General features: G+C 43.0%; 6 protein-coding genes across 6 annotated transcripts; 3 read left to right on the plus strand and 3 right to left on the minus strand.

Moving 5' to 3' along the window:
* Positions 1–1106: 1106 nt before the first annotated feature.
* Positions 1107–1760, plus strand: E1B28_006803 (uncharacterized protein; the record flags this gene model as incomplete). The annotated part of the gene is made up of 2 exons (XM_043151503.1): positions 1107–1427; positions 1482–1760. The coding sequence occupies 2 exons, from the start codon at positions 1107–1109 to the stop codon at positions 1758–1760; spliced, it is 600 nt and encodes a 199-aa protein (XP_043012599.1).
* Positions 1761–14639: 12879 nt separating this feature from the next.
* Positions 14640–15296, minus strand: E1B28_006804 (uncharacterized protein; the record flags this gene model as incomplete). The annotated part of the gene is made up of 1 exon (XM_043151504.1): positions 14640–15296. One exon carries the CDS (start codon positions 15294–15296, stop codon positions 14640–14642), a length of 657 nt encoding a protein of 218 aa, XP_043012600.1.
* Positions 15297–15323: 27 nt separating this feature from the next.
* Positions 15324–15766, minus strand: E1B28_006805 (uncharacterized protein; the record flags this gene model as incomplete). The annotated part of the gene is made up of 3 exons (XM_043151505.1): positions 15324–15420; positions 15470–15585; positions 15656–15766. 3 exons carry the CDS (start codon positions 15764–15766, stop codon positions 15324–15326), a joined length of 324 nt encoding a protein of 107 aa, XP_043012601.1.
* A 2918-nt stretch (positions 15767–18684) lies between these two features.
* Positions 18685–19002, minus strand: E1B28_006806 (uncharacterized protein; the record flags this gene model as incomplete). Its single annotated transcript, XM_043151506.1, has 1 exon — positions 18685–19002. The coding sequence occupies one exon, from the start codon at positions 19000–19002 to the stop codon at positions 18685–18687; it is 318 nt and encodes a 105-aa protein (XP_043012602.1).
* Positions 19003–19375: 373 nt separating this feature from the next.
* Positions 19376–20225, plus strand: E1B28_006807 (uncharacterized protein; the record flags this gene model as incomplete). The annotated part of the gene is made up of 5 exons (XM_043151507.1): positions 19376–19517; positions 19575–19625; positions 19703–19748; positions 19802–19984; positions 20039–20225. The coding sequence occupies 5 exons, from the start codon at positions 19376–19378 to the stop codon at positions 20223–20225; spliced, it is 609 nt and encodes a 202-aa protein (XP_043012603.1).
* Positions 20226–21270: 1045 nt separating this feature from the next.
* Positions 21271–21733, plus strand: E1B28_006808 (uncharacterized protein; the record flags this gene model as incomplete). Its single annotated transcript, XM_043151508.1, has 2 exons — positions 21271–21353; positions 21412–21733. The coding sequence occupies 2 exons, from the start codon at positions 21271–21273 to the stop codon at positions 21731–21733; spliced, it is 405 nt and encodes a 134-aa protein (XP_043012604.1).
* Between the last annotated feature and the right edge of the window lie 617 nt (positions 21734–22350).

Genomic DNA, 22350 nt, shown 5'->3' on the forward strand with positions numbered 1-22350 from the left:
GGAATATCTAGTGATATGATAAGATAAACACATGACACAGATAAAATAAATGTTAGATAGGGATAAGACAGTGAAATCTGTGACAACCTCGAGCATTGAGCACTCCGGGTTCACCTGTCACTCCATCCTTTACACACCCTAGTTGGTGGTTGTCGGATGGCTTAACCACTACAGGAGAACCTCGTACATCAGCACTCCATCTAGCACTCCAAGTTCACCTGTCACTCCGCATTTGACAGTCTTGACCATAAAAGGCAAAGCATCAACTCCCACTCCTACCAGTGATTCACCAGAACCTCTCACTCCAAATATCCCCAGGAACAATCAGAATGCAACATTGGATAAAACATGGTCTTCCCGTTTATTTGTGAGCTCAGCAATTTTTTTAGGCTCCGTAGACTACACATGAGCTTGTATGTACAATTGTAGCCACCGGAAGACAGAGGATATGAAATGAGAATAAAAACACAGCTCAGATCTTGTTGTGATAACAGCGTGACAGCCCGGGAACAGTGTATTGCTCAATTCAGATTTGAAACTTTTAAACATAGTGAAACATAAAGAAGAATTTTAAGTCTAAATGTAAAATTCCACAGACAGGGGAGCGGAAGGTGGTGTAAAATAAGCAAAATGAGTCCCCAATCCACTAGAGAAATCAGTAAGTGAGGCTGTGCTGAATGACTGCTGCTGGACGTGACAATACATGACAAAATGAGTTGCACTTCTTGATTCACCCTCGGACACTCTCCAAGACTTCTTACAGCTATCCTAAAATCCTCATAAAATCAGGTTAACGTTTTGAGCACTAGTACAATACTCTAGCCAAATTTTTGGTAAGTGGTGTGTGGAAGTGGTACTCGAAAATGTTGCATATCCCTACTAACACAGAATAGTAGTTGTTCATCAGAATTCCCCAAGAGATCTGGATCACCCAGTACCGAGACACCTATAACCGAGGGACCTGCCCCAGACTACCCGAGTCATCCAAGTCTGGATGTTCAAAAACACCTCACCTCTCACCTTTCAAGTTTCACCCAATTTTGTCCTCAGCAGACATGAATTCCGAAACTCGTGATACATCCATTTCACTGTTCCAGTCAACTGACATGCCACGTCTCAAGATTCTCAGAATCACATTAGCAATAACTACAGCTATCTATACTGGCCAAGAAGATCTCCTGTTCCTCGAATCCATAGTCCCCTCCTCATCCCAGGATGATGGCCGTAACGCAGCAACCCTTCCCATCAACATACAATGCTCCCCTGACCATACCATCCAGGACCTTTGTGACCATCAACAGGCGGCGCTTGGTGTCGAACTTCATACTGTGATGCCGGGCCAGGATGCAGTTTCTGTCATTCAACTGTCTATGCACTTGGTCATTTACCCCCAGTCTCCGAAGAAGGTAGATGGTTATAGTACATCCGTTCGTAGCATTCAGTCCGCTTTGCAAACATTTTGGCTTACGTTCTCGCATTAGCACGATACTTACCCACTCCGAGACAACATGGATGTGACAATCGAAGTCTTTCCATCTACCACAGGAAAAGTGACTGCTCGCAGTCAATTTCGCTCATCTGGCTTCCAGCCTTCCTTCGACGTTGATGTTTTCACTGATCATTTCATCCACTCCATTGAACTTCTCGGTCATAGTCCCAGTCGCAACATTTTGCAAACTGCTTGCAGAGAGCGACAAGCAACTGCTCTTGAGATTTGGGCATGCACTCATATTACCTTCTATAGTATACATTCCTTTTAGATATTCCCTATTATTGTAGTGTCAAACCACCACTGAGGTTATACATTCCTTTTAGCCACTCTCTCGCACTCCGAGCTCCAACAGACTCCGACGTTTTCCTGTTCTTGCATGCTATTTAACACTGTGCATCACAGGTTATGGGCCCCGGCAACGAAACTGTGTCGTCCTTGACAGCTTTGAAACTGGTACAGAAATTACCTACCCTACAGGAGGGAAGTGTGAACTGGTCCAACTACAAGTCCAGAGTCATTAACCATGCCGTGTCCAAAGGACTCAAATGGCATCTGTTTGGGACCGCATGGAAGCCGGAAAAATTAGTGTTACAAGATGGGAAGTGGTACAAAGAAGGATTGTTGCTACTACCGGTAGAAGAAGTGACCTCAGGTTGCTCATAGCTATGTTGGTTTGGATGAGGACACGATGAAACCTGGAGTGTGGCTTTGTATTCGTGAATTTCTGATGACTCTATGCAGTAAAACTGACCGTTCTCGCCTCCGTTACGAAGTCCAGGACTCCCTGTTGCAGAATTTTCCCTGCTCTGACTGCTCCAGTACCATTAACAAAGGCCACAAGTGGCATTCCACCAGCCAGCAACATTGCTGACATTGGCTCACTGAAAAGAGGAGTGGCCCCTGTTCTCAGTCTCGATGTTGAAAAGCTTGACATGAACAGGAGCTTCTTGGCTCACAGGGGCAACTCTCTTCTGGGAATGTCTCTTGCCACCTCATTTTGCACTCAGGGCTTTGAAGCCAAGATCGTTGATATACTTGACGACCGTATCCTCCTTCGTGAATTGCTTAGTTCTCTCATTTCCTCCCAATTGCAAATAGACATGTATCAACCCCCATATATCCCCTTTGCCACCGCACCTCAGAACTGGAGAGATGGTTTAGAGTTGGCCAAACTACACATCGAGGACATGTATGTTATCGACCCTGGCACTCACAATTGGATTACTTTGTCTTTGTGCTAATGCGACTTTTGACATCCATGCTACATTATGTCCATTTCAACACATATACTAAGTGCTTTGGAACGATATAGACATCATATGAGAACTAGAGTGAGCCCGAGCTGCTAGTTAAAGCTTATAGCCGCTAGTAGAGTACACTAGCACAGCTGAGAAACAGCTAGAGAGCATCCCATAGAGCTAGCTTGAAAACTGTAAGACACTATGCAAGCAGTCACTATTCAGAAAGACCACTCTCTGTACGCTATTATGCACAAAGCAATTAAGGGATATTATGTTGAGGCTTATGCTTCAGTACTGGACTCATAGCTAAGAGGGATGAAGTCTTAAACAGACTCCTGAAGAGAGAGAGAGAGCGCTCTCAAACAAAGACTGACTTAGAGAAAGGCATGCCGAAGTGTTGAGTGCTAGCAGTTCATATGGACCAAGCAGATGCTACGGAGAGAAGTAAAACACACACCCAAGACCAAGGATGAGATGAAGTTAATTGCAAGCGATCGGAGAGGTGTCCGAACATGTGAAAGCAATAGGGACAGACCGTCTTCGGACAGGCCAGAGAGAGCTAGCGCTCGCTCTGTTGGAGTCCATGCACCGAACCATATGAGTTCTCGCTAAGAGACTAACTAATGAATAGAGACCAGTGACATTAAGAGCTAGACTCTTCCAGACTGTGTGCAGATGCCTGGCAGAAAGAGCTAGCAAAGTCAGAGGCATATGCTAGTGGTGCTAGTGAGTGAGAGTGCAGCTAGATAACATCACCTGCAAGAACCCAGCATGGGCAGCCAAGCCCGAAGACACTTTGTAAGCTAGTGTAGAAATTGTATATATACCAGGCCTATATTTGTAGTTAAGGCAAGCAAGTACTGCCAGTGTGTAGGAAAGTTTCGGAGTAACTGCCCGCATGTAGCGTCCAAATAGAGATTAGATTTGCCCTGTTAAATCAGTGATTGGATAAGAGATTGGATAAGAGTGAGCAATTCAGAGAACAGTTCAGAGACCTTCAGAGTTATTCAGAGAACAGTCTTCATATTGAGTTTTATAGTCCACAGAGGACCCCTAGCTTTCCACTCTCCTTTCTAAGTCCACTGGACCCAAAGCAACCCTAATACAAAAACCCCTAGCTGTTCAAGTGCATAGCACACATAGTTGCAACTAAGAGCTAGCTTTCCCTAGTCTTTAGTATTACCCTTTTTGAGATAAGAAGCATACCCTTTGACAAGCATTTCCACCCTTGCAATTCTTCTGGGGTGTTGAGTGGTGATAGACTCTTCACAACTGGGATAGCTATATTGTTGAGGATTGATTGATTTGTCAGTGCTACACATAGCACTGATAGGTTGGTTTGTTCTTTAGGATAGAGGTTGATATATCATTCCCAGCGCCCATTATCTGGTGACCACCGCAGGGGGTGGAAACTCATCTTAAAAAGATAGTAATATTGAATTCAAAAAGGAATTCTTGTTTGAAATTGCAGTAGTCTTGTTACATGCAAGATAGCCAGAAACAAAAGAGACTTCAAAAATCAGAGCTAGTCCCCGAAAGATTAGTTCACAAAAGCGAATAACTCGCACTTCACAAGCTGCTAGAAATCAGGTTTTACAGACTCATAATCTAACAACCTTAGCATCAAGTGAACCAGTTCTAGATCAGAGAACTGAATCATCTGCTCGTCCTACACGTAATTCAAACAGAATATCGCAAAGGCGAGTTACCAACAGAGCTGTGCATAACAATCTACAAATCCCCAGTTTCTCCTTTGACAGAAGTCTGAGAGAACCACCAATTAATCAAAGTCTGCTGTGCATAGCAAATACCCTACCGCTAAGACCTAGAGCTTTTACATCCATCGAAATTCCTGAGCGCGTAGAATTTACACCAGAATCTTCACCGCTCTCCTCGTTACCATCCAATTATAACTCAGACTTCGACCTTATAGAAGAGGTCTATAATTCTTTTGAAGCAAACCCTAGTTTATTCTTTGAAAGACCACTGACAGTTATGTCAGAAACATTTGATCCTGAGCTGCTAGGAGATCCTCAGCCCTTGAAGGTGAATTGGGCTGAGTTCACCAAGGAAGCAGTAAAGGAAATAGACAAAGATTCCTCCAAAAGGAGGTTGCCTATGTTTAACCATTTGGTTCCAGGAAACCTGTGGGAATGGCTGGTGAGTATAAAGCAGTATGGAGCCCTTAAGGGCTGGAGAAATGAGGAGTCCTATATCATCCTAGCTATGATACAAATGGAGTTTGATACACAGCGACTATTAGGTCACAGCTTGCAATCTACGCGAGGGTACAGCTGGACTGCCTTTGAAAAGGAACTGTTAGATTCGTTCCCTTCGATCAGAGACCAAGAAGTCGGCGCACTTGAGAACTTAGAGCTGTTAAGAGCTCACTATGTGTGTATTGCTGAAGAGCAGTTGCAAAAACTTACTTCGTATATTATGGAGTTTGAATTTGAAGCCGACAAGCTAGCAGGAAGCTTGTCAAACAGAGAGAAGGTTCAGAGGTTTGCGGAGAGTTTAGAGCCGACCTTTTGGAGAGAAATTAGGAAGCGGTTGAGGGACCCTCATTATAAGTCTCTCTTACTCGATGCCGAGAGAGCTCCCGGATGGGTTAGTTCTCAGCTAGATCCATTCCCTTTCTCTGAAGTAAGGGATATGGCATTAAGAATCAGTAACGAGCTCGTGGGCGACATATATGCGCCTCAAGGATCTGATCCTGTGGCTTATGCTTTGGGTGCTCGACCTAACATTCAGCCCGAAGGGACGTCGTTACTTACTCGTCCAAAGATTGAGCCAGTAGCAGCGATAGCTGTATAGCGGATAGGATTCGAGCTATAGCGAGGGAGAAAGGGTGGCCCAGAGCTTCAAAGTCTTCATTTTATTTGCATGGAGAGCTAGACTTTGAAGACCCACTGCCGGATTGATCGGCTCAAACAATAGAAGTCTTGATGCAGAGAATTGCTGCTTTAGAAGTGGAAACGTGGAGTCGCCAGGATGGCGACAACTCAAAAAACTAGAAGGTCCAAGGAAAGGCTCCTCTAATGCAAAAGAGTGGTCTACAAGGTCTGCTCAGGATACCCAGAGGAAAATGGAGGACTCCAAAAAAATAAAACTGCTGCCGAAACCACAAGTAGTGATAGATACCCCTCAGTACATACAAAATCGATATATGATACCCCAAAGAAAGAAAAACGCAGATGAAGCTTCACTAGCGGAGTCTGATAATGAATTGGAGATCGTAGAGCTTCTGTCGCAAGCTGACAGACGTCCTGCCATGCCTCCACCAAGAGTCTTTGACAAGATTCGTCTGGTAGAATGAGTGCCTCATCCGAAGGACTCAGCCCTACCTAGAGCAGCGGTGCCAATGTCAGTACCAGTGAAAGCTAGCGCTAAGAGTGGCATTAGAAAGGAGAGCGTGGATGATATTAAAGGTCTCCAGTTTAGGAGCAAGAAAGAAAAAGAGAAGCTGATCAATAAAGTGATCGACCAAATGATGGCTAATCCATCATATGTTTGCCTAGATGAGTTGACCGCGTTGGAAGATTTTCGAAGAGCTCTCCTTAGAAGGGTGAGAAATCAACAAGCTAGAACGACAAATTTGAAAGTGTTCCTACAAACGCTAGTGTTCCAGTGGCTGATCATACTCCGTATGCAAAAGTCTTCAATGAAGATAGCGAGTTCATCAAGGTAGATAATATTGAAGTCATGGATGTGTTTGAGACTCTAGCAGAAGAAGAGGATGGATTGCCTATCGGCTCTGTTGTTCACCGTGATATAGTAGAAATGTATCAGACTGAGCTGAATACCGAGGAGAGGAAGAAGGTAGTGATAGTAGCTGGACTATCAGAAGGTCTGCGCTGTGTGTTCCCAGAAGTAAACAGTTCTACAGAAAGTGTAGAAGCGGTGATTGATGGAGGATTGCAGATTGTAGCTATTGATGCATGGGTTGCCCAAGGCATAGGCTTAAAATGTTATCCGAATTCAGTGATCCACATGCAGTCGGCCAATGGGCAAATCAAAATGATGCTCGGGCTTTGTAGGAATGTTCCTTTCAAGTTTGGTGAAGTCACTGTCTATCTACAATTACATGTAGTAGAGAAGGCTCCCTTCCAGATTCTCTTAGAACGGCCCTTCGATGTCTTAACTGAGTTGAAGGTCCAAAACTTCAAGGACAGAGATCAATGGGTGACAGTTACCTGTCCAAATAATAGGAATCAATATGTGATCCCTACGTACACTAGAGGACAAGGAATAAAGATACGGCCAAAAACCGAGCTGACCTTGAGGCCTCAGAATGCGGAAGAAAGCCGAAGAGAGTGCGAGCAGAATGAATCTGAAACTATAAATTTTCAGTCAACCTCAAGGAATTGATAGAGGATCAAGGAGAGGTAGCACTTCATCTTTGTATAAATAATGAAGGAAAATTATACGTTGAGGGATATTTGGAACCAGAGGATCGAACGTTCACTTCTAGAGAACTAGCAGAAGCGTATGTTTTAGCATCCAATATAGGACAAATAGATACCCGGGCAGCAGCTAGAGTAGAGGCGTTTTTAAATCAATCAGAAAAACACGAAAACAGTATTTATTGTATAGAGGAGCAACCAATAGCTCCAGGCTCGGACAGTTTCATTTCTTCCTATTTAGTGGTGGCATGCGTGGATCGACCTGATTACAAACACGAGGAATTTAGCATTTGAGAGCACTCACTTTGTAATATAAATAGCTTCAACAGCTTAGAGTCAGTGAGCCTAATGGGATCATTAATCCAGACCCAGGAGGGCGAGCAAAGTGAGGTTTGACGTCTATTCCAATTCTTTTCTCATCTAAATCAGAGATTCAGTAGAAAATCTGTTTATTATTTACTTTTCATATTTTCTAGTTCTCGAGCGGTATATAAGGAGCCCTGTAAAAGCTAGGATTCTTTAGTTAGTACTGCCCAAATTGTACGATTAAGCAGGAACTCTCAAAGTGATTGGATTTTGCCCTGACTTTGACAGTGTGTGTTGGTTTTGGTCAGAACACAGATTTGGATTTGGAATTTGGAATTTGGAATAGTTCACTTGGGAACTCTAGGCACTTGGGCCACAACAGATTGTTCGCGTTTCATAAGCCGAAGTAGGCTTCAGACTGTTAGATTCATATAAATATAAACAAAAACAGATCAGTAGTAGAGAATTCTACTATCTTGAACCAGACTTCACAATCAGAGTTAGTTTTGTCTACATTTCGAGAAATCAAAGAAGGCGTAACGCCGAACTTTCAAACCCCCACCTTTAGAGAATACTAAGAGCAATAGATTTGTTGATCTATTTGCTTGGTGTTTTTCTTGCATTAGCGGCAGAGGCCATTCAGTAATGACCTTGACCTTTGCCATGTCCATTCGCAAGCCTTCAGGGGAGAGAATGTAACTGAGGTATTCAATCATATCTGTGTGGAAGTCACATTTCGAAGCTTTACAGTAGAGTCTGTTCTTTCGGAGTCTACGGAGAACTTCCTTAACATGCTCCCGATGGGATTCGAGGTCGTCCGAGTAAATAAGGATGTCATCCAAATAAACAAGGACATTAACGTCAAGCATGTCAGAAAAAATATCGTTAACAAAGCATTGAAAAACAGATGGGGCATTGGTTAAACCTTCCAGCATAACACACCATTCAAAGGATCCATAACGAGTCCTGAAAGCGGTTTTTGGTTCGTCTCCAGCAGCGATCCGGATGAGATGATAAGCATGACGTAAGTCTAGCTTGGTGTAAATCCGAGCTCTCCGAGGTGAGTCTAGAAGGTCAGATATAAGAGGAAGTGGATACTGGTCTTTCTTCGTGATCTTGTTAAGGCCACAGAAGCCGATGCATAGGCGGAGATCACCGGACTTCTTCTTGACAAAAAGAACCGGAGCACCGTAAGGGGATTTCGAAGGAGTGATGAGCCCAGCACTGACATGTTCGTCTATGAAGTCTCGAAGTGCCTTGAGTTCGGCTGTGGAAAGAGAGTAGATCGGTCCGTAAGGCGGATCCGAACCATCCTCTAGATTGATCTTAATATCGTAAGGTCTATGCGGGGGGAGTTCCCTGGCTTTCAACTCGGAGAAAACATCAGCAAACTCATGATACTCTGTAGGAATACGTGCGAGATCCTCATCGGATAAATCCGAGGCTTTTCTGGTCACCGACTTTTCCATTGTGTCTACCATCTGCATGGTATAAGATCGCGCACCTGATTGCTTTGTAGCGTTCAAGTAAGCACGAGCGGAGATGATGGAAACCAGCGGAGTCGAGTTGGAAGGAGCGTTAAGAAGATCTGCATAGGAGTAAATAGGCTCAAAAGGAAAGTGAGAAGTTTTAGAAGCGTAGCGGAGTTTAGCCTGTTGGCGTTTGCTCGGGCCCGCTGGAATGGATTTGTCTGAGTCCTCGACAGAGGGAGTCGGACGGTCGGCTGGATTCGGAAGCATGTCAGTTTGGAAAGTGATACTGTTTTCAGACCAGTCAATCAACAGATTGTAGCGGTTGAGCCAGTTGTATCCCAGAACTAAGTTGCAAGTAGAATCTAGAGAAGTGACGTAAAAGTCAATTAGAATGGTTTTGCCTGTAGAGAACTTTATCGGAAGCGAGGCAGATGATGTAATAACAGAGCCGATGGAACTGTCGAGTAATCGCAAAGATATAGGTGAAATAGGTATTGTATGTACTAGATTCTTTGTAACAAAGCCTTTATCAATAAAGCAATGGGAAGAACCAGAGTCCACTAGGGCCAGGAAATTATATGTATCAGATGTAAGAGGAACCATAAGCGAATTAGAAGAAGAGAGCGCAGCTGCATTGAGTGTAACCTCAGGATAGACACAATCTGGTGCAGTGCAACTCCAAGCTTGTGTTGAGGCATCGGAGTTGCAGCCTAGTTTCCCGACTTTTTGTCGGACTTGGCTTTCTCTGGAGTAGAAGAAACTGTCACTGCACAGACTTTAGCATCCTTCACAGTCTGATTAGTCTTCTTCTTCTGACAATCCTCAACTTTATGTTTACCCAACCCACAATAACTACACAACCCTTCCTTCAGCCATTGGGCCTTCTCGTCGGTGTTGAGTTTTCCATCTGTTCCTAACTTCTCCAAGAATGGGAGATGGGGAGCAGCGGAGGCCAAAGCGGAAGCGTTGGAAGTGGAAGAGTTCGAGGTCTGTCCTTTGCTTTTCGGCTTGGACTTGGATTGCGAAGAGGAAGAGGAGTTATTATTGGAAGTAGAGGTAGAGGAAGAGGATTGTTTCGGAGTTGAGCTGGAATTGGAATTGGAGTTGGACTGGCGATTAGCTCAGGACTTTTTGGCCTCGCGCTGCCAATAGCGAAGATCTACGGCTTTAGCGGCCACTTTGAGAGGATGATACAACGCTGGCTTCCCGCCGGTGATGTTACTAACTCCATCCTTTAGACGTTCAGGAAGACCTTTGTAAAAGGCATGCTGAAGAGCGGAGTCACTATAACCAATTTTAGCTGTGATGTCATTGAATTTAGTAATATATGGCGTGATTTTCTTGTTCAACTGCATAACCAAGTAGTCCAACTTATCCGCCGCTTCTCCGAGATGAGATATGCGAAGATGAGACCCGACATGGGTCGTAATCGGAGTAGGACAGGAAGGAAACATAGAATCGAAGATCTTGAACTGATCAGAGACGTTGTCTGGAGTGAACGACATTTCGACTCAAGAAAAAGAATTAAACTACTGTTAAGGATGTGTGGAATGACTCAGAACTGAACAGAACCAAAGGGAGAAACAATAAGATAAGATATAAGATATGTACTGAAGGATATACTAGAAGAGGAATGATCTAAGATGAAGAAAGGAAAGAAACAGAGTTGATCGGAGTGTGTCAGAGAGGGACGGGGAGAGCAAAGGAGATAGTGAAGAGAATGACGGAGTCTTGACAGTAGCCGAAGTTATTGGACAACGGCTCCCTGAGTCGAACTGCCTTAGACCAGGTCACTGGGAAACCAGAGTCGAGTTTAATTCTAAAGAATGTAACTACTAAGTCGTACATCTTATATAGGATAGAATGTACAAGGTCCAAGATGGATCCAATAGTCGGATCTGCATTCGGACAGCCGACTCCCAAGCCGATAGTCTAGACTTTAATGGGTAGTACAGAGATTAAGGTAAGTGGAGTAAGTAAGAATAGAATGAAGTGATTGTGACACGTCAGTCCGTATCAGTCCGGCATGGATGTAACATATTACAAGATTCCAGTACTACTTTTTCTAAGTCTTGCTTAGAGCTGATAGTAGGTATACTATTCCCACACTTTGATCACAGACATTATACTCTACAGTGCATTGGGAAAATCCACATTAGATTGCTGATATACCTTCAATTTTTAATCCATCAATCAAGAAGGCCCCAACTGTACTTCATCGACTTGCACAGCTGTCTCCATTACGGCAGACTGGGAATCAGGTATTTCTATGATTCTCCCAGAGTTGATGTTGACAGTCGCAGCTGGGGAAGCTGTACCATCATCATCATTCATCTCCTTCATAAATTCCAATAATTGCACCTTGAAAGATTTCTTGGCCCCTGGCGCACCTTGTCCTACTTTGTTATTCTGCACAGATGAGGATGAAGTTGATGAAGAGCCTTTAGGAGCAGGTTTCTTGCTCTTATTTCCAGGTTTATCCCAACAATCATTAGTGTTGTGACTAGAAGCCTTGTTTTTTAAGCCTTTTGCAGTGCAAATATTACAATGCTTCTTCTTTTTAACTTCCTGGGAGTTGGCTTCTTTTGATTTGCCTTTGCTCTTCTTTGCAGAATCAATCTCCATTGCATCTGAGTCAGATGTATTGCCATTGCCAAAGATTGCACTCTTAGCCTTTACAGGATGCAAAGCCTTGTATGCTTTAAGCAAGAGATCAAGATACTCTTGCTGAGCTTTAGGTAGAGTACAATTCATTTTCTGAATAACCAAAGCATTTTTAAGCTCCTGAGGAATAGTTTCCTTAAGTTTATCAATGAGAACACAATCTTTATATTCTCTGATATAAGCTAGAGTGTGATACTGTTTAGAGTATTTATTGAAGTCCCTGTTTTGTCAAGGCTTTATTCAACCAAACTTGTGTAAGCTCAAGCTTTGCCCTTTTTTGTTTATCATACACTTGCTATAGACATCTTTAAGTTCTTGGAGGAAATTCTCTCAAGACCTAAGAGGTTCCCCATGTCCAACTTTACCATAGTATTGGTTTGCATAGGTTGTGACTGGAGATCTAAGGCAAGTAATGCTGCTAGAATCTGCTGATGTACAACTTCTGTAGCATTGTTGCATAGGGCAATCTGGTTAATCCAGTTAGCTGATTTGAATTTGCTGTCTGGTCCAGAAAATGTATAGCTCTGAAACTTTAAAAGACTTGGAACAAGGTCCAGCACCAGCATCAGCAGGAGATTTGTCCAGCTGGGCATTATATGGTGTAAGAAGAAGGTTTCCTTGTAGTTTCCACAGTTTACAATTTTCATAGAAACTTCATGTTGGATGCAGGCATTTTGTAGGCAAAGCATTTGGCATAAGTACCATATCTCTTGACAGCAGACACAGTACAAGAAGAGTACAATACCTCTTTACAGCAGGTATAGTACAGGAAGAGTACAGTACCCCTTTACAGCAGGTACAGTACAAGGAAAAGGGAAAGGAAAGGGGGTCCAAAAAGAGTGACCTGTTGAGGTGCACAAGTCTTGATGGTCTTGATGCAAGGGAGGGGTTCTCAACACAGGTTCCCAAAGCCTGTGCAGCAAATGGTTTTTGAGAGCATGTTACACACTGCCCTGAGACACCAGCACTGTTGCATAAAACAGTGAAGCCCCTTACACCTGGGGATCAGCAAGTAGGTTAGCTCTGTGGTCCTCAGTGGACCACCCTCATGCATTGCCCAAGCAACCTTCAAACTAAGATGCATAGCATCCAGACTACAAGGCTACAATAGGGATACAACTGAGGTGCTTCCCAAGAAGACAACTGTCCTTTTCAGTAACAGAGTCTTAAAACCCCCCAGAACCCAAGCAAGCCAACAGACAAGGCACCTGCAACAAAGCCACACCTGTTGCTCTTTGACAGCAACAACAGGCAAAGAAGCAAGACTTAACAAACTATCACAAATCTGCAACTCACCTAGTTTCTTGATGTGTTGTAGTGGAGTGGTAGAAGGAGATTAGTAGTGAAGCTTAGATGGAGAGCACAGAGATGTTGTATGAGGACAAAAGATGTTGTTAAGTCTGAGGCTCTAAGGCTCAGACTGTCTAGCTTATATACATGAATTCTATCTAGGACCCCAGATACTATACTAAGACCTCTAATACTCTATTTGAATAGTAGCACATGGTGTGCTTGGTAATTGTCTGATTGGAAGACCCCAGGTACATTCCAGAGAACAATAGTACTCTGGATAACACCGGGTAACTATATGGTACACTGGGTAACACTGGGTAACACTGAGTAAATATATGGTACTCTGGATAGCTCAAGCATGCTTGGCAACAAGGATCAACATCTAGACATCTAACCTGCCAAGGCTGTTGCTAGTGTGATCTAGATCTGACATAATTCCCCTAGATCTGATCTACAATCTGGAAGTGTCTAGAATGGTCTAGAACAAGTCCAATGGTCCACTCCATATTTGGGATATCTAGCAATAAGATAAGATAAACACATGGCACAGATAAGATAAATGTTAGATAGGGATAAGACAGTGAAATCTGTGACACTGACCCAAATCTATTGATTTTAGTCTCATCTGACCATATAACCCTCTTCCAGTCATCTACAGTCCAGTTCAGTGTGCTTCAGCAAACTTCAATCTTGCCTTCCTATGGCAAATGCTGAAAAAAGGCTTTTTCTTCTTCACTACAGCATGAAACTTGTGTTTATGAAGGACATTGCAGGTGGTATGAGGAGTAATAGAAGAGGAGAGTGATATATTAAAGTTTTGAGTGAGCTCAGTAGCATTCCCCACATGCCCTGAGTGCATTTGTGTAATGATATAGCATTCATCAGCAGGTGTGAGCTTCTTTGGTCTGCCCCCAACAGAGTTCTCCTTGTCAGGTAGCTTCTTGGAGACAAGGGTGGTCACTTTAGTCTTGCTACAGCCCACTTGCTGGGCAATGCTACCAGCACTAAGGTCAGTAGTGGTAGAGAGATGAAGAATTTGTTTTTTCTGGGATTGAGTGAGGTGAGGCATGCTGTTGTTGGTTTTGTGAAGGGAATATCACATTTTTATATTCTAAAGTGGAGCATATGATGTCATATAAGAGTCAACTAATGATGTCATTCAAAATTTAATGATATACAACATGATATCCTGCAATATGTTATAATGACATGTGTAAAATAGTCAAGCAAAAAAACTGTCCAGTTGGATTTTTTTCATATTTTAGTAATAACTTCATCAAATGTCAATATTTTTGTGCAGGACAAAATAAGGTGTGTAGCAGGGATGTAGGGCTATATTTCATACACTTAGGGATTTATGTAATATTGATTTCCCATGGAGTTATTTAAGGATTTTCTCGGACTACGTACCAAACTGGATGGTTTTTTGGGTCACTGTATCTTGTGTACTTATACATACATGTACCACTTGTTATATATCTTTAAATTGATTGATATACTTCTCAAATTCTAGTTTCAACTTTCTCAAATTTAAGCTCGAGTTGAGATTTTAAATAATTTTTGAGATTTGAATAATTGAGAGATTAAATAGATTGAGATGTGTTGAATTTTTGAGAATAGGTACTTACTGTTCATCACTAGGATTGAGATTGAATTTTGAGTTTTGAGAGTTGAGTTTGAGTTTAAGAGTGGTTGAGAGTGGGACTGAGAGCGAGTTGAGAGTGACACCAGGCTTATTGAGATTTGAGCTTGAGTTGTGTACTTGTCAATATACCATCCATGTCTGTGGTTGAGTGACCGGTGGTGAAGCCTCGCCCTCTATGTTAACTGGCCATACCACATACCAAATCCACGAAATCATCGGCACGTTAGTCTCGCCACGGTTAAGCAGAGGATGATGGGTTATAGTAGGCGCATTAGGACCATCAAGAGCCTGAACAATTGCTTCCTTACTGACTCCTGCTCGCTCATAAGATTGTCGTAACTCCTCAACCTCTTCCACTCGAAGTGTATGCTCTCCAAATCCTCGGATGTCCTCAGCCTTGAGAGGGCGGAAAGTGTCCTCCCATCTTCCAGGTCCTCGTAGCCGTAACATGGCTTCCCTGGCATAGTTATGTGACAGCTCAAATGCCTTGACTCGTGTTTCTACCTGATCCTTGAAATGATTACATTCCTTGGGAAGGAGCTGCTCAAGGAGTATACTATATACTGCACTCCATGAATGTAGCTGACCCTGAAGCTGGAGCAGAACATCAAAAGCCTGGATGGCTCGAATTTGACTTTCAAGGGTGATAACCTCAGTCGAGCAGAGATCTGATCGTAAAGGCGCATCAAAGAAGCTCAGAAGGAAAAGGTTGATGTTCTCTGCATCACAATCTTCATCCCTTGAACAAGATGCAGCATATTCTAAGACCTTTAGCATGTGAACGGACTGAGCTTCATGAAACTTTCATATCCAACGAAGAACAGAAGTGCGAGATTTGGCAATGGTGGCTTGTTGATATTCACTATGCATCTTCTTCCCCAGGGTTGCAGTTATTAGTCGTCTGAGGACTGTTTAGTGCTAGCTTCGGGATTGTAAACAGCAGCACTCACTGTTCCTTCTCTATCTCCAGAGCTTCAAGCATCATCCAATTAGCGGTCAACCCGTCAGAAGACCCCAATCCACTCGCCTCCTTCCAATGATCCTCATGAGCAAGTTGCAGCTTCAGCTTTGCGAACGTCATACATAGAAGGGAAGGTTAGCTAGCTGGTTCAAGTGCCATTTATTATTTAACCCACCCGGGTTGACAACCTCGTATGGGCAAGATTTGCTTCGGCCTTCTTCCCAAGCAACCACTTGAGCCTCCCAAGTAGCCAATTGAGCGTCACTCTTCTCCTTGAGTGCGTCATTCAGAGTCTCAAAAGCCATTGTGTGTGCAACCACATCTGGTAATACCTTGACCAGTTTTTGTAGTAGGCTATCCCCTAGAATTGAAGTTAGGAGTTGCACTTGGAACGTTCAATGAGCAGAATATACCTAAATTAACCATTTTTCGCCAGTTCCAATAGTTACAATGATTGTCCATTGTATCCCAGCGACCAATGGCACTCATCATTGATAGACTGCGGGCAATATCATTCAACCATGACCATAAATGCTCCGGTGCTTCTCCGTCTGTCATACCCACCCCTGGTGTAAAGTTATAGGCAAAGGGAGCAAAACATGACTCTACATGAGCGGGCAGATGAAATTTGGGGACCTTGAACTTGAAATTTTGCCATGAGGGGCAGTGAAGATGTAAAGGCATTGACTGTGTATGTGAAAGGAAGTTCTTGCCCCATTGGCAAGCGATGTCGTAGGAGACTAGGATGAGACTCACAAGACAGCCAATAAGACTGGACAAGAGGATATAATCCATATTGCAGTAGCTAGCATAATCCGAAATTAGAAAGGACAAGGGTGAAAAAATCAGTCTGCGTACCGTTCCCCCACTTGCAGATTGCCCATTCCATTTGCACGAAAGGTTTCGTGGCGAGACCATGTTACTGATCTGATGCCAGTGGCCCTCAATCCCTTTGTTTTCTTCTTGTTTGCATTCCATATTGCGTTAAACCCAACACAATGGCTGATCTGAATGGTGGCGTATAATGACTTTCTGCTAGTATGTCTGCAGAACAAAATTACCTCTTCCTGATTTGCATGAATAGCCATTTCCTTTATATAAGGTTCATGGTTGACAGTACATCCCCAGCTGGCTCCTAAGGGAGGATCTTGACCGTCTCTGGGTCATGCATGCGCCTTTTGTTTGAAGTTGGCATCAGTTGCCAAGAGAAGATTATAGATCCACCTAAAGAAATAATTCATTAGTTCTGGGCAGAGGTTTATAATATAAGAGCTTACCGATCGTCTATACCAGATTTATCCCAATCTTTGGGAAGATTGATCGACGGATGTGGACAGGCATGACAGAGAACCATTGCCCCTCCACGCTATGTACCAGCCAACCCAGACAGATCATGTGCTCGGCCAAACCGTTTCCCTGTTTGGATGTGTCGCCACTCACGGACCATTTGTCTAAATGGAAACAGCTGATTCTGTTTGTGGCATAATGAGTATTTGAACGGAACATGTGCCTCAACTTGCTTACCGGAAGTTCTATGAGCCCTGAACCATCTGTAATCTGCTCAAGTGAGTGATAGAAGTCAGTTGCTGGTAGTTGGCCTTGGAGATTCAACACTTGGAAGTTTCGGAGAACCTCAAATGTCGCTGCAGTCTGAGGAGATTTATATGATGCTGGCCACCATCCTATCTCAAGAAGTTACTGGTACCACTCTAGGAAAGAGATAAGTCATTAATGCTGGAGTTATTGAGATGCATACCTGGTGCTCTGTTACATTCACAGAAGTACAAATCCACGGCATGAAAACCATTCCATGACAAGACAACAAAACCTTGGTCCCATGCCTGAAGCGGGTGCATGCAGGAAACTCCATGAGAGTGATGTCCAAGAACAATGCGTAAACCCAGTTCCCAAAGAGGGATTGCTTCAAAGTAAGTACCATTCCACTTCTGAAGGTGACATCAGATCCATAAAGTCAGAGATTAGTGTTTAAAGCTCACCTCAATTTGATGAAGTGGATTATGCTGATGGTTGGATACCATGCACATACAGCACAATATTCTTATGGCAATGCAGTCGAGACACCGGACATTTGCTTCAGTTGAAACGTAGTATGAGCACTGTCCATCAAACCCGCGACCACAGCTTTCATATACCAACATTGAATCAAGATAATATTCCCGATACTTCTCCTTGCAGGTAAGCAATGATGCATCCTGCCAAAATATCAGTGGCCAGTTGGGCTGGGGAAGCAGAGATCATACCATGTCCTGATATCTGTTATGACCCGAGTCTTCTGAACGCCCAGACTAGACGCCAAATGCTTTGACCTATTAGGTTATTGCAACCCAAATGCCCAAACCAGACGCCGGATGCTCCAAAACTGTCCTGCCAAGACCAAGCTTCTGTCTATATCACACCGACAACCCCGAATATTGATTATCGAAAGTAATCATATCACTGTATATCTAAGATGATCACAATCGCCATCTATCCGTGATTGTGGACCATGTGCCGCATTCCAGTACCTTAACGCAGCACGCCACAGCATAAAGCCAATGGGACACCTCATTTTCCGGCTTGCACTGCCGAATTCACACGTCATTCTCACATGCCGAGTCTACACCTCACCCCTCCAAACTGCGCACTTTAGCAAAACTCACCAATTAATACAAATATATCATATTTCCATAGTTATTGTTTTTGTTTTCTAATCCATAGTCAATCCATAGCTATGCAATACTGACTCAGGACTATATAAATATATACAAACTTTAGTACTATATAAGAACTAAGATTTCGAACATGAGACTCCCAACCTAGTTATTTTGAAACCTCTGTAACCTCTTTTCTTACCTTCAATTACTGTCCTCTACTATTTTTCTCTCTCTCTCTCCTGTAACTCATTAGATACTAAACAATATCATTTGAGTCTACAAAACTACACCTGTGTGAATACCAACTAAGCTGAACCAAACTGACTACTTGAATAACTTGTAAGATCCTTTCACCCTTTGAAACTAAGAATCCTAACCTTGTCTACTACTAACACTACTACATTTTGCACCCCTATATTGTACATAGTATAGTGACCATTGAATAGAAACTAACCACTCACATTTTTCTCATTAATCAACCTTAGTTTGAATCATCATAAGCTTGTGAAACTTGAAACTCCTTCTGTTGATCAGTTACCGAGTCATAACACTATCTCTTTGCCTTTACCTTTACCTTGACCTTTCCAAGCTGCTCACCAACCTCTGCCTCCAGAGATTCATTGTCTAGTTCCCGTGCCTCCAGAAACTGATTTCCACCACCTCCATCAATCATATCAAGATTGTTTTCAGGCCAACCGCCCGGCATCGTACCGGAAGCTCTCTTGAGTTTTACCGCATGAGCCTGTGTTTTTTTGATTTGGATACGAGTATTCGTTGAAGTAACAGATGTATAGCACTCTTTTGCGTTCTGACCTGTGGTATGCTTTACCCATGATTTCATTTGTTCTTCTTTCTTCTTTCTAGGCATTGTCAGCAAGCGCAGTGCAGAAGCGTGACAAAAGCTTCATGTGGTATAATGCCAGTGCTGAGCGGCAAAATATCGTGACATTTGGTCAATGCTGAAGTCACATGAAAATGAGTTTGGGCACGTCATGGATGGCTATTTGTTTTTTAACATGGTGAATTATTTTATTGCACCCACGCTTCCCACCAACAGTGCAGATAATTATTCGTCCCTCAGGTTTCATGGTACGAATTATTCTTTTTGCCATCCCAATTATTTTATCTCACTACACAGCCAGAACTGAACTCGAACATGTGTCAAACAAGCAACAACAACAGCGAATTGAATAAAGGATAGAAACCGTTCAGCTTTGGCATCCCTTCATCTCCCTCCCTCCATGTCTCCCTCTGCATCCATGTCGTTCGACCTCACGCACCTCACTCCTCAACAAATTACCAGTATCCAAGCTATTGTGGCATCCTCTACCACACAGAACAACCAGCCCTACCCTTCATCTTTTCAAGCCTTGCAGCAGAACGGTAAGTTACGATGTTGTTTGTCTGAGGTGCAGTACTCATATTTCCACACCTTTGTAGTGCCATTCGCCACTCAGCAGAGCCCAGTGTCCACTCAACCATTCCCAAATTGTATGTTTCTTGCTATATAACACATTTGTCAGCGCTAACATACCCTTACTTCTAAACACAATTTACATCCACTCAAGCTCCAGTGTCTACCCAGTCATCCACCTTGAATGTGAATTCCCATATGTCTGTTTGTCCACTCATTGCAATCTACTCGTTAATAAAGTACTGGTAGGCAGAGCCACCATATTTTGCCCACAATGTACTCATACCTTCACCCCAGAAGACGGACCTCCGCCTCGCATTGCAAATTCTTCTCCTGTTACTCCTACCACTCTCATTGGCAGTGTGATCCAAGAAGAGTTTGAGAATCGCTGGTATGCCATAATCCGCGGTCATCGAGTTGGATGGGTGAAAGGCGAGTGAGTATTCTATTTATTTACTATGATAACCACTGACTGACCATCATGATTCAGCTCTTGTGCACGACTCCTGGTTAGCGGTGCACCCCATAACTTCCATAAAGGATTTAGTACAGAGAATGAGGTGCACTTGTTTTACAAGCAACAACGTGCAATTCCTGGTACAGTTATGGTTGTTGGCTCCACTCAGGCTGTTGCTGACCTCACTATCCCTCCTGGATGCAGAATGCTTTTCCCCTAGAGGTTGTGTTATACCAGTTGTTACATTTTTTGTTGCTGTCTCTGCGCTTTTCTTTTTACGTGCACCGTATCTATCTGATCGATGATTTTCACATACTTGCTTTTGATACTTACGACATTTGTGGCGGCATGTCGTACTGGACTGGTATTGCACTTGTAGCCTTGCTGCACCGTATATCATAAACATGAAATATAAATATTTTGTCTTGCACCGCTAATCAAGTTTCACCTTTGCGTGTGCACACCTGTGTTCTAGTATATGTTATTCAAATTGCTTGGCACATCCACATCCACTTATAAATGTTGGAGAGGTACAATGCCTTGTGCATGTTAACTTGGTTGGCGCAAACAACAGGCTTACTAATTATCCGGGCAAATATCCCACCCAAAAGTCATATCATATTACTCATCTATCCCTTCGGCGCTTATTTCGGAAATTTCGGACAAATTCGCCCAACATATAAACCCTGACATTACACTGCTCCACTTCGCACCATCATCTCTAAACCATTGTCAACCACAGCCCACAAGTTAGAAGACCCATTTGGGTTAAAATCTCCTTGTAGTTTGATGTTGTTCTTGCTAACAAATCAGTCAAGCAATTTACACTATGAAATCAACTTTTCTTTATGCGTTTGCACTACCTTGACTCAACTTCCATGCCTTGACCACGTCTACATAGCACCTCTGCCGATAAAAAGAAAGCTCATGCTCAGAGCAGTCTCAGGTCATATTATAGGTGGGATTTACACTATACTTCACTCTATATAACTCACAATTTGTGCTAGAAATAAGGCAAAAATCAACACGCGATGGTGGAAAATGTTAGTAGTACCTGAACAACTTTGTGGTGGCATTCCCACTCAATATGTTGCACACAGGATAGAATTATTGAACAAACATAACTCAAGGCTCAAAGGGAAGGAGCCAGAGGAAAGAGCAAGAGATAGAGAGGGGGTAAACTCATATAGTGTCAGGTGCGTTATGGCCCCTTAATTTCCAAATATTTCTCCTCACATACGATCTTTTAACACCTTGCTAGCACAATGAACCCCTGTGACATCAGTGGTAGCGACTCCGATAATTTCAAACAGAGTAAACATACAAATCCAATGACTCAACCCACATTGTATGCTTTGCTTTCCGTATTCAAGCCCACATGCTCATACATTGGTTCAAACTGATAGGAAGACAAAGGTACAATACTGGAAATCAAAGGTCACTCACATAGAAGACTGCTTCATCAAGGTTGGTGCAGGCCTGGGGTCCAATTACTACTATGCACAGTCAGCATATCAACTCGCTATCAACTCCAACAACGACCGACACGCTTTTCAGGCTCTTGAAAAGTTTCATACTACACTCAAAGACCTCGTATCAATGTGTTATAAGTACCAGACTCAGATCTTGGAAACGTTAGGACCTGGTGAAATCTTGGAGGAGCTGTTGGACCTTCGAGGGTGGATTTCTTCACAGGTTTTCGTTGTCAAAGTAGGGTATGGGTATTAGACGAGTACTCAGATGGTCACACAATGAGTGGAACGACTGAGATTCTACAGTACCTGTCAAAGTAGAGTACGAGTATTAGACGAGTACTATAGAAATGTAAGTCAATATAAATATGATAGAATGAGTAAGGATATACACACCTCAGATGGTCACACAATGAGTGGAACAACTGAGGTGTTTAGGAGCATATACTCGAATAGATAAGGTGTTCATAGATAGGGTCACATCTGTGAAAATAGGGGAATAGAATAAAATATGAAATCGTAACATAACTACCGGTGTGAGGGGTATTCACTTTCAACATTTGTCACGTCTGACCTTCTATACCATTTACTGACTGGAGGGATTACTGAATTAATCTCTCAATGGCAGAAAGACGCCCTTCAATATCAGAAGAAATAAGTTGTATATGTTTCTGTTTTTCCAGATCAACAAATAATAAACATCATTTCCAATGCAACCTCCGCATCTGAACCGAAGCATAGTAAGGCACAGGTCCACGTGAATTAAACAATTTGCCTACTTTAAATTGAAGGTCAATTAATATTGTATGGCATCTCGGTACCATCGTGAACGCTCAGCAGGAGTGCTTGTGGTGCTTGCATATTCAAAGATGT

The sequence above is a fragment of the Marasmius oreades genome, chromosome 3 (genome assembly GCF_018924745.1).
Source record: "Marasmius oreades isolate 03SP1 chromosome 3, whole genome shotgun sequence".
In the NCBI taxonomy this organism is placed as follows: Eukaryota; Fungi; Basidiomycota; class Agaricomycetes; order Agaricales; family Marasmiaceae; genus Marasmius; species Marasmius oreades.